We start from the raw sequence: 16,598 nt of genomic DNA on the forward strand, positions 1-16,598 counted from the left end.
GTCACCACTGTTATGTTTTGTAATTCCAAAACAAAAACTAATTGAAAGGAAGACAAGAGAGCTGGGAATGGGAGTCTAACTTTACTTTTAGCAAACAAGAATGCTTTATCAAACAACATGTTTACAATATTGCTGAAACATTAAATACACGGCACCCTCCACCATCAGATTTCATGATTGCTGCTTCGTTATTCCTTACTTCATAGTAATATTATGTCTTTGCATTGTTCTACTGCTACAAAACAGCAAATTTCATATTATCTAAGACAGTGATAATCAATCTGATTCTGAACTGCAGAGGACTGCATTCACATCATAGTCAGTAATCTATTGTCCAATACACAAGTCTGAGGTGTTATTATCATCTTGATCTGCAGTACATAATACTGACTCCCTGTTAGTCACCTTTAGCACTGTAACAAATTGGAGGCTACTTAGTAGTGACGTAGAAGATGTGGGTAAATGCTGCCTTGGGAAATGTGCTATTAATGATTTAATTATGCTACAAAATATGGATGAGAGCTGCTGTTGTTTGAGCAAAGGAAATGATTATTGATGCCAACAATGAAGTGAATAGATCTTTAAAAAAAATGGTTTGCTACTTTGGTGCAGTCGGCTGGGTTGGGCAATGTGCATCTGTAAAAATGCAAAAATATGCATGTATGTCTATCTACAATGCCCGTTTAAGTTACTACTGAGTCACAAAACCACTGAAACCGATGGCAAAAAATAGCCTCCAGTGAGTGCAGCTACATGTCACCTAGAAAATGGAAATAGTTACTGGCTTGACAGAGTTGATGCATGATTATATCGAGAATTTATTAAATCCATTTTAAGGTTCTTGCAGGAGTGCTTGGAAGTCTTGAATTCATTCCCTCTAGAGAATACTTAAAACTGAATAAACTGGCAGAAGATGATTGCAATGAAAAGCTGAATTTTGCAGGTTTCTTCACCTGCTTTGTATTTTAGTTATAGATAGATCACACTCCATAATTTGTGCAAAATATCTATTATATAGTTCCTTTTATTGTTATTATTTTTGTGATCTATGGCTCATAAGAAATGAAGCCATTCAACTCTCTGGCCTGCTCTACCATTCGGTAAGTTATGGCTGATCTTTTGCTTCACTGCTACTTTCCCAGACTGACTCTATTTCCCCGATGCCCTAAATATCAAAAAATCTAGGGATCTTTGTATTTAATGTGCATAGTTAACAACTGAACCTCCATTGTCTTTTTGGTTGTGAAGTAAAACTTGAACGCAAAGTGTTTTCATTCTCCAGAATAGCACCATGGGAGAGCTGCTCTCAGAAATGTTGTCTTCCAGAGCAGAAGTAAAACCACCCTCCTTGGGTGTCCTAGGTCAATGTGACGTGGTGAGAGGATACAAAAGATTGAAAATACTAGAATCTGCATCAGCAGTTTGTGGTGAGGGTGGTGTGGTTGTTGCAAGTGCCCTGCAGCATTGTTGATGTGGAAGAGTTTATGGTAACTTTGATTCTGAGACCACCTAAGCTCTTTCATAATTCATTCCAGCCTCGTTTTAAGATAGTGACTAAAGATTCATCACCCTGTGAAGAAATTTCTGATCACCTCTTTTCTGAATGCGGACTGCATGTTTTAAAACTATAATGTCTCGATACTTGATACCCCAGCTTGGGGAAACAACAAATTTACATCTTCCCTGTCAGATATGTTTCAATGTGCTCGATTCTCATTCTTCTGCATGTAGGTTTGATGTGCATAATCGCTCTGCAAATGACAAATCCACAATCCCTGGAATCTCTCTAGTGACATTTCATTTCTTGGTTCAAATTTTTATCGTTACTAAATGTATTTTTCAATTTGTTTGTGTGTGTTTTTGGTTTTTTTTCTGCCTAACCACTGTTCATGATTTACTGTGAGCATGATACTTAATTTTACTGCCATTTGAACTTTTAAATGTATGTTGTACTTTCTGCAGTTTAGTCTCTTATGCTGGTGTTTACCTTGTTCTTATTAATTTCTTCATTCTGACCTGCACTTTTGAATTAAAATTATTAATCACTTATCTATGTGATCCCTGTAGGTTAGAAATTTTCATGATAAAGAAGAATAAAGGAGTGATGTGGCCAGAAGTTGTCATTGGTGACAGAGGAGGTGAATGCATCGTGAATCCTAGTCAAACGTCTGAACTGAATGAACGTTTATTAAACCTAACCTCTGAAGAACTGGTAAATAAATCACTTCAAAACTTTGTTGTAATCTCCAACATGTATGTCTATCTGGTAAGGTGGTGTAACCCTGTTTCTTTAAGCACACCATTGTTCGTGATTTTCAAGTTTAGAATGGTCCTTTCTAAGTAAAACCCTTGGACTAATTTGCATTCTTACCATTTATGCATTATTATTCCAAGTTTTAGGTTGATTCATGCTTTTACTAATGAAGAATACATTTACTACGTAGATCGCAAGTGAGACTATCAGAATCTAATTATAATCTTGCATGGATTTATTGGGTGATGTGGATCTTGAAGCATGCAGTAGAACACACTATAGCAGCTTAATATATTAAAAAAGCTTTGTATTCTTAGTACAGGACAGGAAGTTGTACATAAAAGTTATTCTTGCTGATAAAGCAAAGGGCAAATGGTAGCAGAATGGGTTGTGGCTTTGCAAAAATAGTTTTAAGCTTGTAATTTAGCTACAAACAGTCCTTCACAGAGCCACAGGTACTTACAGTGGAAGAAAGAAGATTAGAAAATGAACAATGTTTAAAAGCGGCCAAAGTGCTGCACCTGCCCATTCACCTTCTCCCTCACCTCCATCCACGGCCCCAGACAGTCCTTTCAGGTGAGGCAACACTTCACCTGTGAATCTATTGGGGTCGTCTTATTGTATCCGGTACTCCTAATGCGGGCTGCTCTATTTTGATGAGACTGGTCATAAATTGGGGGGCCACTTTGTCGAGCACCTCTGCTCTATCCACCAAAAGCAGAATTTCCCAGTGGCCAACCATTTTAATTCCTATTTCTATTCCCATTCCCATTCCAACATGTCATTCCATGGCCTGCACTTGTGCCTCAATGTGGCCATTCTCAGGGTGGAGGAGCAGCACCTTATATTTCATCTGGGTAGCCTCCAACCTGATGGCATAAACACAGATTTCTCCTTCTGGTAAACTTTTTTTTCCTCTCCCTTTCCATGTTCTATTCCCCACTCTGCCCTCTTACCCCTTTTCACTTGCCCATCACCTCCCCCGGTGCCTCTCCTTCTTCCTTACTCCTATGGTCCACTCTCCTCTCTGATTCCTTCCTGTGCAGTCCTTTCATCTTTCATACCCTCATGGCTTCACCTGTTATCCTCTAGTTATCCTCCTCCTCCCCCCCCACAACTTTTTATTCTTGTGTCTTCCCCCTTCTTTTCTTGTCCTGAAGAAGGTTCTCATCCCAAAATGCTGACTGTTCATTTCTATAGATGCTGTCTGACCTGCTGAGTTCCTCCAGCATTTTCCGTGTGGTTTTGATCTCCAGCTTCTGCACAATTTCGTGTGTAAACAATGTTTAAAGGTGTTTCATAAGAAGAACAGAAATTGGAACATTTGGCTTATATTTTTATATTTGATAGTTATACTGAAGACATAGTAGTAGGTGTAAAATTTCTTTATCAACATGATCTAGTTTAATCACTGATTGTTGGCATAACAATTTTTCTCATGAGGAAGTGAGCTGTGTCCTGTTAACAAGCACCAGTTTCTGTACTGTGGCTTTACAAGTGTGGATTTATTATTTGTTCTAATTCTATCAATGCATCAAGGTCTGTGTCTTCTGTAAAATGACTGTTTCTATGAATGAGTTCACAGTCATTTTTAAGAGTAATTGCAAGGTGAGTCTCTTAATGTCTGAAGACGGGATTGAGGTGTAAAAGACTGAGCTTTTGTTTCCTACAAACATTGCAGTTAGAGCACAGATTCAACAAATCTTACAGCCTCACTGCTGTCTCCCACCCAAAACCAGGTTTGTGCCCTCTTTTATCACAAGCCTCATAAACTGAGCAACTGTTTGTAAACAGTGTTTTAAAAAGTAAGCTACTGTATTAACATATCCTGCTTTAGCCTTTAATACCTTGGTAAAATTTTTATATAAGATTGATTCCTATGGTAGTATCCAGAAACTGAAGGTACAATATATAATCAGCCTAGATTTAAAAAGGAAAAGTTGGGGTTGATCAACCTTGGTGAATTTGTTGAAGATGCACTGACAAGTAAGAATAAATAATGCAGTAGATGTGATATAGCCAGATATTAAATAAGGTAAAATAAACTCCTTAAAGTTACATTCTCAGTACAGCGTTGGCACAATATCTTTAAATTACCCGATCCACCAGTGTGATTTACTCTGTGGTAACTAGCAAGCTAATCAGTTGAAGGGTAATTCAGGGTAGACAGTAAATGCTGGCATTGCCTCTAATGCACAGATTCTCCCTAAAAATACAATAAAGATGAGGTAGAATGGGTAGCAGGTAGCAACAAAACAAAGCAAGAATAACATTTAAATGGGCTAAGGATAAATTTGCAGTTGGGATAGTGATTGTTCACCACTGGATTTTTCATTGAGAATTTTGGTACAAGGGCAATGATGTCTGCAACAATTACTATATTGACAGTGCCCAGTGGTACTGATGCCAATCAGCATGAAGTGCTTTGAACTGCTCCTGGTAATGGCACATATCAAAAGCTTCACTGCTGCCACACTGGACACTCGCCAATGTGCTTACCGAGAGAACCATTCTCTTGACAGATGCTGTAGCATCCGTCTTGCACCTGGTCCAAACACCCTGAGAAAATAAGGATGCTTATGTCAAAATGCTGTTTCTGGATTTCAGTTTGGCATTCAACACTGTTGTCCCACAGACCTTGGTGATCAAACTCCTGCTCCTCAGTCTCAATACACCACTGTGCAACTGGGTGTTGGACTTCCTAACGAACAGGCCTCAGGATGCATAACCGCTCCTTCCTCTCCATCATCCTCAACACGGGTGCCCCCTCAGGGATGTGTGCTGAGCCCACTGCTGTACACTCTGCTCACACGTATTTGCATGACCAAACACCTGAGCAATCACATCGTCAAGTTTGCCGATGACACGGTGATGGTGGGGCTCATCACCAATAATGATGAGACAACCTACAGAGAGAAGGTGGAAGAGCTCGAGGTCTGGTGCCAGGCAAATACCCTCTTTCTCAGTGTCAACAGGACAAAGGAGATGGTTATTGAATTCAGGAGAACGTGCATCACTCACACCCCTCTTTACCTTGGTGACACAGCAGTGGAAACTGCAAGCAGTTTTAAACTTCTGGAACTGCACATCACACTCAACCTCTCATGGTCCCGGAACACATCATACACAGTCAAGAAAGCTCACCAATGCCTTTACTTTCTGAGGAGGGTGCAGAGTCATAGAGAACTGCAGGTAGAAATGGGCCTTTTGGCCCATCTAGCTCATGCCAAATCATTTAAACTGCCCAGTTCCATCGACCTGCACCCAGACCGCAGCCCTTCATTTCCCCCCCATCCAAACTCCTCTTAAACCTTGCAATCAAAATTGCATCCCGCACTCTCACCACCCTCTGAGTGAACCAAATTGTTGTTGTAGATGACAAGCAGCAACAGACCCGGCACCGATCCCTGTGGCTCTTCACTAGTCACAAGCCTCTAGTCAGAGAGGCAACCATCTGCTACCACTCTCTGGCTTCTCCCTCAAAGCCAATGCCTCATCCATTTTACTACCACATCTTGAGTGCCAGTCGACTGAACCTTCTTAAATGCCTTGCTGAAGTCCATGTAGACAAGTCCACTGCCTTGCTTCCAGGTAATATCTTCAAAAGACTCTGGAAGATTGGTTAGGCATGACATATCATGCACAAAGCTCTGCTGATGATCCTTAATCAATCCCTATCTAAATACTCATATCTGGTCCCTTCGAATACCTTCCAATAACTTTCCCACTACTGGTGTCGGGCTCACCAGCCTGTAATTTCATAGTTTATTCTTAGAGCCTTTTTTAAACAGTGGAACAACATTAGCTATCCTCCAACCCTCGGATACCTCACCTGCCACTAAGGATGATTTAAATATCACTGCTCTGGCCCCTGCATTTCTGGATTTGCCTCCCACAGAGTCCGAGGGAACATCTTGTCAGACCTTGGGGATTTGTCCACCCCAATTTAACTCAAGACAGCAAACACATCCTCCTCTGTAATCTGTATGGGGTCCATGAAGTCGATGCCACTTTGCCTTACTTTTATAGACTCTGTGTCTGCTTCCTGAGTAAATACAGATGCAAAAAATTCACTTAAGGTCTCCCCCATCTCTTGGCTCCACACATAGATTACCATTCTGATCTTCTAGAGGACCAATTTTGTCCCTTGCAATCCTTTTGCTCCTAACATAATTGTAGAATCCCTTAGGATTCTCCTTCAGCTTGTCTGCTAGGGCAATCTCATGCCTTCATTTAGCCCTCCTGATTCCTTTAGCTGTTCTCTTGCATTTCTTATGCTCCTCATGTACCTTATTTGTTCCTACCTGCCTCTATCAACTATGCATCTCCTTTTTTTTTCTTAACCAGGGCCTTAATATCTCCCGAAAACCAAGGTTCCCTCAACCTGTTCTCCTAGTCTTTTATTCTGACGGGCACATACAAGCTTTGTACTCTCAAAATTTCACTTTTGAAGGCCTCCCACTTACCAAGTACACCTTTGCCAGAAGGCAACCTGTCCAAGCGCACACTTGCCAGATCCTTTCTGATACAATCAAATTGAGCTTTCTCAATTGTCTGCACCCTGCAAACCCATGTGTATGACTATTTACAATCAATGGTATGTGTGATGCTTTCTTAACTACTCTTCCTCCTTACAGTCCAGCAGTTCTGCAAATGTTATGCATCCTATTCACTGGATAGATGTTAACAGAAATGTCCTTCTACTCTTAAAATCTACCTCCCCTGTTGCACCACTCCAAGCTACGCTGTTTAAGCTGGCTTGTTTAAATGTGAGATCCCTTTCAAATAAGACTTCTTTCTTAACCAATTTTATTACCTCTACAGACCTTGATTTTATGTTCTTAACTGAGACCTGGTTAAAACCAAATGAACACAGCCAGTTATCTGAACTGTGTCCCTCTGACTGTGACAGTTTGTACCAAGGCCTAGTGGGCGAGGTGGTGGGCTTGCCATCATGTTCAAAAAGCATTTTAGGTGCAATCTACTGTCTGTCAAAATTTTTTTCAAGTTTTGAGATGAATACGCTTAGAATTTGAGGTACAGATCCTGTCCTCTGTGTTATCATTTATTGCCAGTGCCTGTTTTCACTTGGAATCCTCAGAGCTCTTATCCTCTCTTCAAAGGTTCATTTATTATCAAAGTATTCAACTCTGCCATTCTTCTTCCCCAGGTAGCCACAAAACAGAAAAAAGAAAAGAAAGGCAGCATGATCATCAACCCCCAAATGCCCCCTCCCTGCAGTTTAAAAAAAAAACGAGAAAGATTGGGTGAAAAACACAGAATATAAAAAAAAACCCATAAGATTTTAAATAAGTCTGTAGTCCATGTCCTTGCCAAAAACCGGGCTAACATTCTCTGGGCACAGAGGCAGGGTTTTCCTCTCTGGTAGCAGAGCAAAAGACAGGCAATTGGCATTGCCTGGATGTTACAGTCTCCCTCATCGCTTTAATTGGCGCACATTGAAAGCTATAATCGGCGAAATGAAGTCAAACGTCGGCTTGTGCTGGTCCCACGATTTGCCTGCCACGAGATTCTCGTATGCTGCCTCTGCCTTCTAGAATCCTCTCAGAGACTGCAGCGTGCTGGAACACCCAAACAATCTCCAAACAGAAAATCACAGACTCCAATAGTTCCAAAATCACATCCAAGACGAAAAACACACATAAATTATATTATGTAAACTCTATTACATTGAACAATGACAGGATTCTCATCTCTAGTGATTTTAGTATTCAAATTAATTATTTCTCAAATATGACCTCTATGGCAGCTGAATTCATGAGCTTACTAAGCAGGCTAGATCTTACCTAGCATGTCTCTGAGCCCATCAATCGACTTGGAAATGCACTTGATTTAGTAATGACAAAAGGGTTAAATATTATTATTGTCTTTCTGTCTGATACCGCTTTCTCTGATCTTTTTTGTGTACTTTTTGATGCCCTCCTGCCTGGAACCAAGACCACGAAACAAATTACAGTTATAAAAGTAGTTTCTTAATGCTGCAATGCAGCTTAAATTCTCTGAGCTGGCTAGTTTATCTAACCCATGTGACTTAAACTTAGTAAATAAAATGGGTGATTCTTTCAACAATAATTTGGCAAGGATATTAAACACAGTGGCCCCACTTAGGGTTAAATAGAAATTGCTTCACAAAACATCACCGTGATTTGCAGGGGGATGGGAACCAGAGTGCCAGAGCTGACAGTGTGGCTGGGGTGAAAATAAATGATGTTGAAAGTTTAAGCAAATCCGCTGATAGAAAGGTTGTGAGTGGTGGTAAAAATCTTCTGAGGTGTATATATTGCTAGGAGTATTGCGGGGAAGGCGGATGAGTTGAGGGCGTGGATTAACACGTGGAATTATGATGTTGTAGCAATTAGTGAAACTTGGCTACAGGAGGGGCAGGACTGGCAGCTTAATATTCCAGGGTTCCGATGTTTCAGATGTGATCGAGGCAGAGGAATGAAAGGTGGGGGAGTAGCATTGCTTGTTAGGGAAAATATTACAGCAGTGCTCAGACAGGACAGATTAGAGGGCTTGTCTACTGAGTCCTTATGGGTGGAGCTGAGAAACAGGAAAGGAATGGCCACATTAGTGGGATTGTATTACAGACCACCCCAATAGTCAACGAGACTCGGAAGAGCAAATCTGCAGAGAGATAGCAGGCAACTGCAGGAAACATAAAGTTGTGGTGGTAGGGGATTTTAATTTTCCATACATTGATTGGGACTCCCATACTGTTAGGGGTCTAGATGGTTTAGAGTTTGTAAAATGTGTTCAGGAAAGTTTTCTAAATCAATATATAGAGGGACCAACTAGAGGGGATGCAATATTGGATCTCCTGTTAGGAAACGAATTAGGGCAAGTGACAGAAGTCTGTGTAGGGGAGCACTTTGGTTCCAGTGATCATAACACCATTAGTTTCAATTTGATCATGGATTAAGGATAGATCTGGTCCTAGGGTTGAGGTTCTGAACTGGAAGAAGGCCAAATTTGAAGAAATGAGAAAGGATCTAAAAAGTGTGGATTGGGACAGGTTGTTCTCTGGCAAAGATGTGATTGGTAGGTGGGAAGCCTTCAAAGGGGAAATTTTGAGAGTGCAGAGTTTGTATGTTCCTGTCAGGATTAAAGGCAAATTGAATAGGAATAAGGAACCTTGGTTCTCAAGGGATATTGCAACTCTGATAAAGAAGAAGAGGGAGTTGTATGAAATGTATAGGAAACAGGGGGTAAATCAGGTGCTTGAGGAGTATAAGAAGTGCAAGAAAATACTTGAGAAAGAAATCAGGAGGGCTAAAAGAAGACATGAGGTTGCCTTGGCAGTCAAAGTGAAGGATAATCCAAAGAGCTTTTACAAGTATATTAAGAGCAAAAGGATTATAAGGGATAAAATTGGTCCTCTTGAAGATCAGAGTGGTGGGCTTTGTGTGGAACCAAAAGAAATGGGGGAGATCTTAAATAGGTTTTTTGTGTCTGTATTTACTAAGGAAGCTGGCATGAAATCTATGGAATTGAGGGAATCAAGTAGTGAGACCATGGAAACTGTACAGATTGAAAAGGAGGAGGTGCTTGCTGTCTTGAGGAAGATTAAAGTGGATAAATCCCGGGACCTGACAGAGTGTTCCCTCGGACCTTGAAGGAGACTAGTGTTGAAATTGCGGGGGCCCTGGCAGAAATATTTAAAATGTCGCTGTCTACGGGTGAAGTGCTGGAGGATTGGAAAGTGGCTCATGTTGTTCCGTTGTTTAAAAAAGGATCAAAAAGTAATCCGGGAAATTATAGGCCGGTGAGTTTAACGTCAGTAGTAGGTAAGTTATTGGAAGGAGTACTAAGAGACAGAATCTACAAGCATTTGGATAGACAGGGGCTTATTAGGGAGAGTCAACATGGCTTTGTGCGTGGTAGGTCATGTTTGACCAATCTGTTGGAGTTTTTCGAGGAGGTTACCAGGAAAGTGGATGAAGGGAAGGCAGTGGATATTGTCTACATGGACTTCAGTAAGGCCTTTGACAAGGTCCCGCATGGGAGGTTAGTTAGGAAAATTCAGTTGCTAGGTATACATGGAGAGGTGGTAAATTGGATTAGAAATTGGCTCGATGGAAGAAGCCAGAGAGTGGTGGTAGGGAATTGCTTCTCTGAGTGGAGGCCTGTGACTAGTGGTGTGCCACAGGGATCAGTGCTGGGTCCATTGTTATTTGTCATCTATTTCAATGATCTGGATGATAATGTGGTAAATTGGATCAGCAAGTTTGCTGATGATACAAAGATTGGAGGTGTAGCAGACAGTGAGGAAGGTTTTCAGAGCCTGCAGAGGGACTTGGACCAGCTGGAAAAATGGGCTGAAAAATGGCAGATGGAGTTTAATACTGACAAGTGTGAGGTATTGCAAGTTGGAAGGACAAACCAAGGTAGAACATACAGGGTTAATGGTAAGGCACTGAGGAGTGCAGTGGAACAGAGGGATCTGGGAATACAGATACAAAATTCCCTAAAAGTGTCGTCACAGGTAGATAGGGTCGTAAAGAGAGCTTTTGGTACATTGGCCTTTATTAATCAAAGTATTGAGTATAAGAGCTGGAAGGTTATGATGAGGTTGTATAAGGCATTGGTGAGGCCGAATCTAGAGTATTGTGTTCAGTTTTGATCACCAAATTACAGGAAGGATATAAATAAGGTTGAAAGAGTGCAGAGAAGGTTTACAAGGATGTTGCCGGGACTTGAGAAACTCAGTTACAGAGAAAGGTTGAATAGGTTAGGACTTTATTCCCTGGAGCATAGAAGAATGAGGGGAGATTTGATAGAGGTATATAAAATTATGATGGGTATAGATAGAGTGAATGCAAGCAGGCTTTTTCCACTGAGGCAAGGGGAGAAAAAAACCAGAGGACATGGGTTAAGGGTGAGGGGGGAAAAGTTTAAAGGGAACATTGGTGGGGGGCTTCTTCACAAAGAGAATGGTGGGGGTATGGAATGAGCTGCCAGATGAGGTGGTAAATGCGGGTTCTTTTTTAACATTTAAGAATAAATTGGACAGATACATGGATGGGAGGTGTATGGAGGGATATGGTCCGTGTGCAGGTCAGTGGGACTAGGCAGAAAATGGTTCGGCACAGCCAAGAAGGGCGAAAGGGCCAGTTTCTGTGCTGTAGTTTCTATGGTTCTATGGTTAAACAATTCTGTACATGAATTCTGATCATGCAGAGTAGCTGAGAGAAAATGAAGTAAAACTGAACTAGAAGTCCACTATAATATTTTAAAGGAAAACGTAGGCACCTCTCTGCAAGAAAAGCCTATTTCTCCAAGATTATTATGGAGAATAGTGGTCATTCAAGAATATTGTTCTCAACTATAAACCAACTGTTCAACCGTGCCCAACCTATGATGTTCCCAGTCGACCATCTGCCACAAAATGTGAGGATTTTGCAATTTATCAATAAAATTACTTCCATTAGGGAGAGAATAGCTACAGATACTGGTAACTCTACAACCAACCTCTTAAAAAGATGGTAACCATGTCAAAATTTAGAAATATTTCTGATTCAGAACTCTTTAAGATTGTAACAAAGAGCAAGCCATCTACTTGTTGTCTCAACTCTGTGTCTACTAAACTTTTTAAGGACTCTTTTAATAGTGTTTTCAATTCTGTTAGGAAAATTATTAACATGTCCCTTGAAACTGGAGTTTCCAGCTGCCTTCAAAACTGCGGCTGTCAAACTCCTAATTAAAAAGTCAAACCTTGATAGTGAAGTACTAACTAACTACAGGCCTATATCCAATCTTCCCTTCCTGGGCAAGATTCTTGAGAATGTAATTTTCAACTAACTCAATAATTTTCTGAATGAGAACAATATTCCAGAATAATTTCAGTCTGATTGTAGGGCAAGCCATGGCACAGAGATGGCCCTGACCAACATTGTCAGCAACCTAGGCTCAGCACTGATACCAACAGAGTTTCAATTCTAATTCTTCTAGATCTAAGTTCAGCTCTTGACACAATTGACCACTACATTCTCCTTAATCACCTTGAGAAATGCATTGGCCTCACTGGTAGTGCCATAAATTGGTTTTGTTCAGATATCTTAGAGAAATTTATTTTTGTGTCTTGGAGACCAGTTTTCTAAGAGATACAATGTACCTGATGTTGTGGTATTAGCCAAGCTTGGCAGTTAGCTTGTAGATGTTTCATCAGAAGTCGAGGTGCCATCCGCAATGTGTAGTTGTTGTTTCTCTCTGGGAGTGCTCGCGTTTATATAGCCCCCCTCCTGTTTGCTTGTTTCAGTCCTGATTGGCTGTCCCTTCAGTTGACCTTTAAATTCTATTACCTCGTGTTTTTTTGGCCCTTAGGGGTTTAACTGGGACACTGCGGACATTCTGGCAAACGCAAAGCAGGCACAAGAATTGTTAGAAGCATGGCTCTGTTCAGATAACTCCATAAACAAACATGTCAAAATAGACACCATCTATGAACCCCTTCCAAAGCAATCTATTGACAAACTTCAACTCATTCCGAATGCTGTTGCTGGACTTTAAACCAAAGCCAGGATGATGGAACATATCACTCCCATAACTAGTGTACTAGCTACTCTGCATTGGCTTCCTGTACCTTTTTAAGAACTGATTTTAAATTTTTTTAAAATTCATTTTTAAAGCACTTAATGATCTGGGACTGAAGTACGTCACAGAATCATTTTTGTTTTATAATCCTTCTCAAACTCTCAGGTCTTCCTCTGGACTCTTAAATTTAAAGTCTCCCTCAAGAGATAATTGGCAGGTCAGCTTTTCAAACTATGCTCCTAAGCCTTGGAATTCAATACCTCAAACTATAAGGAATGCAGTCTCAGTTGACACTTTTAAATGCCAACTCAAAACCTTGCTTTTAACTAGCATATTTTTGTCTTGTGTTTTCTTGTTTGTACTTTTATCCCATTGTAAAACTACATCATCTATGAAAAGTGCTTTATAAATAAAGTTATTGCTATTATTTTATTCTCCCCATTTTCACATTAATGTCCCGCACATTTTACCACTCACCTACCCACTGGGGGCAATTATCAGTAGCCAGTTAACCTCCCAACCTGAAACATTTTTGGATATGGAATGCAAGCTCCTGTGCAATGCTCCTGGCCCCACAAACAATGGGAAAACCCCATGCAGACAGCACCTAAGGTCACAATCTAATCTGGTCCACCAGCACCGTGTGGCAATGGCTCTTCTACCTGTGCAGCTGTTCAGTTTACATGAAATTGTTTCTGGGTGCTAGTGCAACCACTCCATGGTGCTTGTAAGACTGCCCTTGGAGTAATATGTATAGCTTTTATCTCCTTGCCTAAAGAAAAAAGCGTAGACTCTCCAGAGAAGAAGTTCATCAGACTGGTACCTGGGATGAAAGTTTTACTGTTTGAGAACAGATTGACTGGGCGTGGTGTCTACAGCCTACAGTTTAGATGAAGGAGAAGTAATCTAATGGAAACTTGCAAAACTGTTACCGGCTTGAACGGGCGGATGCAGAGAGAGTATTTCCTGGGGCTTCGGGATCTAGAACTCGGAGTTATTCTCAAAATGAGGGATTGGCCATTTAGACTAAAATGAGGTGAATCTTTGGAACTCTTTACCCAAGGAAGCTAAAGAGGCTCGGTCATTGTGTAAGTTCAAAGCAAAGATCGATAGCTTTCTGGTTTTTAAGGGAGTTAAGTAAGTTGGTTAATGAATGGAGCAGAGGCTGAAGATCAACCATTTCTTATGTCCTTATTTACATAAACAGGAAATGCAATTTCCTGATTTATCCACCCTGCGTCATTCATTGTAATCCGATTTTAATTCAGCCTTTGTTAAAATGTGGGAATAACTTTGTCATTATATTTCAAAAAATTTAATGCTTACGGTGTTTTAAGGATACATACTAGAATCCTACTCCATTGCGTCTTCAATATTGCTCACTGCATGAGGTGGTTTTGAGTCATACAGACCTGGAGATCCTGCTTTTGACTGAAATCTAAATGGGGGAGAATTTGCAAGCAGTCCTTCACCACTCTAGAGTGAATAAAAAAACAACCATCATTAGACAGGTATATGGAAGAATCTAAGGTGGGGGCTTATATGGGAGGCAGGGTTTGAGGGTCGGCACAACATTGTGGGCCGAAGGACCTGTACTGTGCTGTACTATTCTATGTCTATCTATGTAAAGTGGCTCAACATGCTAGATGCAGGAAGATGCAACTGCTATAAACTGTGTATGTGGCGCTTTGACAGTGTGATAGAGTGGTGATGCATCAGTGACTGATTGCCCATTAAAACTCACTGCTTGGCATTACCCAGCAATAGTCAGCACCATCTGTAGAAGAGTAAGGTGTTAAGAGCATGGCAGTATATATCTGCAGACTCTGGAGCCTTGATATTATGTTCTTGTGTATAATTGATTGACAGAATGCAGATCCTGAAAGAGGCAAGCAAGCCTGCAATGCTCAGGAGCTGGAAGAATGTGACCGCTTCCCCGAGGATACCTCCAGTTTAACACGATTTGATAGCAACACCTTGAAAGCAACACATGTGGTAAGAGACACCTACCTGTTTTATAACTGGTGGAACTGGGAGTTGTTGCTGCCCTTAACCGCTTCATTACACATGAACTACTAAATCTTTCACAAAGTCATCGAATGCCACGTGCATTTTAAAAAGTGGTCTGCATTGAATGACAGATATGTTTTCTCTATGATATTATTATTCATGAGTTGTATATCAAATACCAGAATGAAATGTATCACAGAAGCCATTGCATTCAGAATTCCCACACTGAAGCAGTACTTTTAGACCTGGGGCCAGGCCCAGTTCTAATGCTATTTTCAGCCTTTCTGGAAAAAATTTGCTGCTGATCTTTAGATCTTTCTGCAGTCCCAACTTCAGAATGAGCACTAGGGATGGAAGGATAGAATATAGTTGGTAAGTTTGTTTAGAATAAGCTCATACAAAGTGGTTTAAAAAAAATTCATCTGTATCCTAAGCAGTTTCTCTGTTTCTACCAGTGTTACCCTGCCTCACAGATTTTGCCAAACATTTACCATTATTTGGTAAACATTAACCATTTCCTCCTCGCCAATTGCGACATCTTCTGTTCCTATTTCCTTAGCTCTGAAGAAATTATCTGAGATTACTGATTAACATTTGATATATTTTGATATCCTCCCTTACTCTGAAGCTTGGCCTTCTCTAATCCTTTCTATAACTCGTCCCTTTACACCTGGGCTATTCTTGATTTTATCGATCAATTCTGCCGCACTGATATTGCAGATTTTCAGTCTTTGAGCTGTAGTCCAGATGAATATTCTTTGTTCACTATGTTCTAGTGAGGTTATCTCAAGTATTCTTTCAGTCATTTTGTAGCTAAGTTTGACCATTTTTCTCCTGTTCTGAATCCTATTACTACCTTTAGCAATTGCCAGATAATTTTCCAGCAACAAACCTTTCTGATTCTTGGCTGGAAGCCTAGCCTGTGTTGCATATTTTCACATATGTCAGTGTTGAATTGCCAGGACTTTACTAATTCATTAACTTTGGTCAGTTTCAAAGTACTCTATAACCTATAAGTGCTTTAGAGGTCCAGTCTTTGTTGCAGAAACATGACAAATAATTTGCACAGAGGAAACTCCCACAAACAGCCCAACAATCTGTTTTAGTGATGAGGGTTTAGGGTGAATATTAAGCAGGGCACTCAGAGACTAACTCCTAAAGTTAACACCTTTGACAGTCTGGTGTAGTTCTTATGGCCTTGAGGTATCAGCCTAGAATAGATCTTTGCATTAATGTTTGGAACACACTTGCATGTGCAGCCGGCTGACTCAGAGCCATACATGCTGCCCTTTGAAGCATTCTGGGCCAATTATATTGCGTAGTCTGGAGCAGATAGTTGGTTTGATGGCACTGGCAAAGCTCTTTAGCAGGGACAGCATATACTCTTCCCTGGCTAGTCTAAAAAAAATGACATAAACACAAAAGAAATAGAAGGCCATCTGGCCCATCGAGTCTGCTGTGCCGTTCAGTAAGATTGTGATTCAGCTGATTGTGGTCTCAGTTCCACCAACCTGTCATTTCCCCATAACACTTACTTCTCCTACTATGTAAAAATCAACCTAACTATGTCTTAAATATATTTAGAGGGGCAGCCATTACTGCATCCTTAGATAGGGAAATCTACAGATTCTTTACTTTCTGGAAAAATCAGTTCTTCCTTATCTCTGTCCAAGATCTTTGATCTAATATCTTAAGACTATGTACCTTAGTTCTACTCTTACCTACCAGTGTAAACAACTTCCAGCTTTGATCATATCTATCGGTTTTCGTAATTGTGTCT

The 16,598-nt window shown here is 40.6% G+C and overlaps 1 protein-coding gene across 3 annotated transcripts in view; it reads left to right on the forward strand.

Annotated features, from left to right (window-relative positions):
- The window catches only part of nudcd1 (NudC domain containing 1), a 182,514-nt gene that overhangs the window by 115,575 nt on the left and 50,341 nt on the right, over nt 1-16,598 (forward strand). For all 3 annotated transcript variants that reach the window (XM_072260768.1, XM_072260776.1, XM_072260785.1), the window contains 2 exons: nt 2,068-2,212; nt 14,678-14,803. In XM_072260768.1, the coding sequence (XP_072116869.1) occupies nt 2,068-2,212; nt 14,678-14,803 (271 nt within the window). The remainder of the gene's footprint in view (nt 1-2,067; nt 2,213-14,677; nt 14,804-16,598) is intronic.

Source organism: Mobula birostris, chromosome 1, assembly GCF_030028105.1.
Source record: "Mobula birostris isolate sMobBir1 chromosome 1, sMobBir1.hap1, whole genome shotgun sequence".
NCBI classification, from domain to species: domain Eukaryota; kingdom Metazoa; phylum Chordata; class Chondrichthyes; order Myliobatiformes; family Myliobatidae; genus Mobula; species Mobula birostris.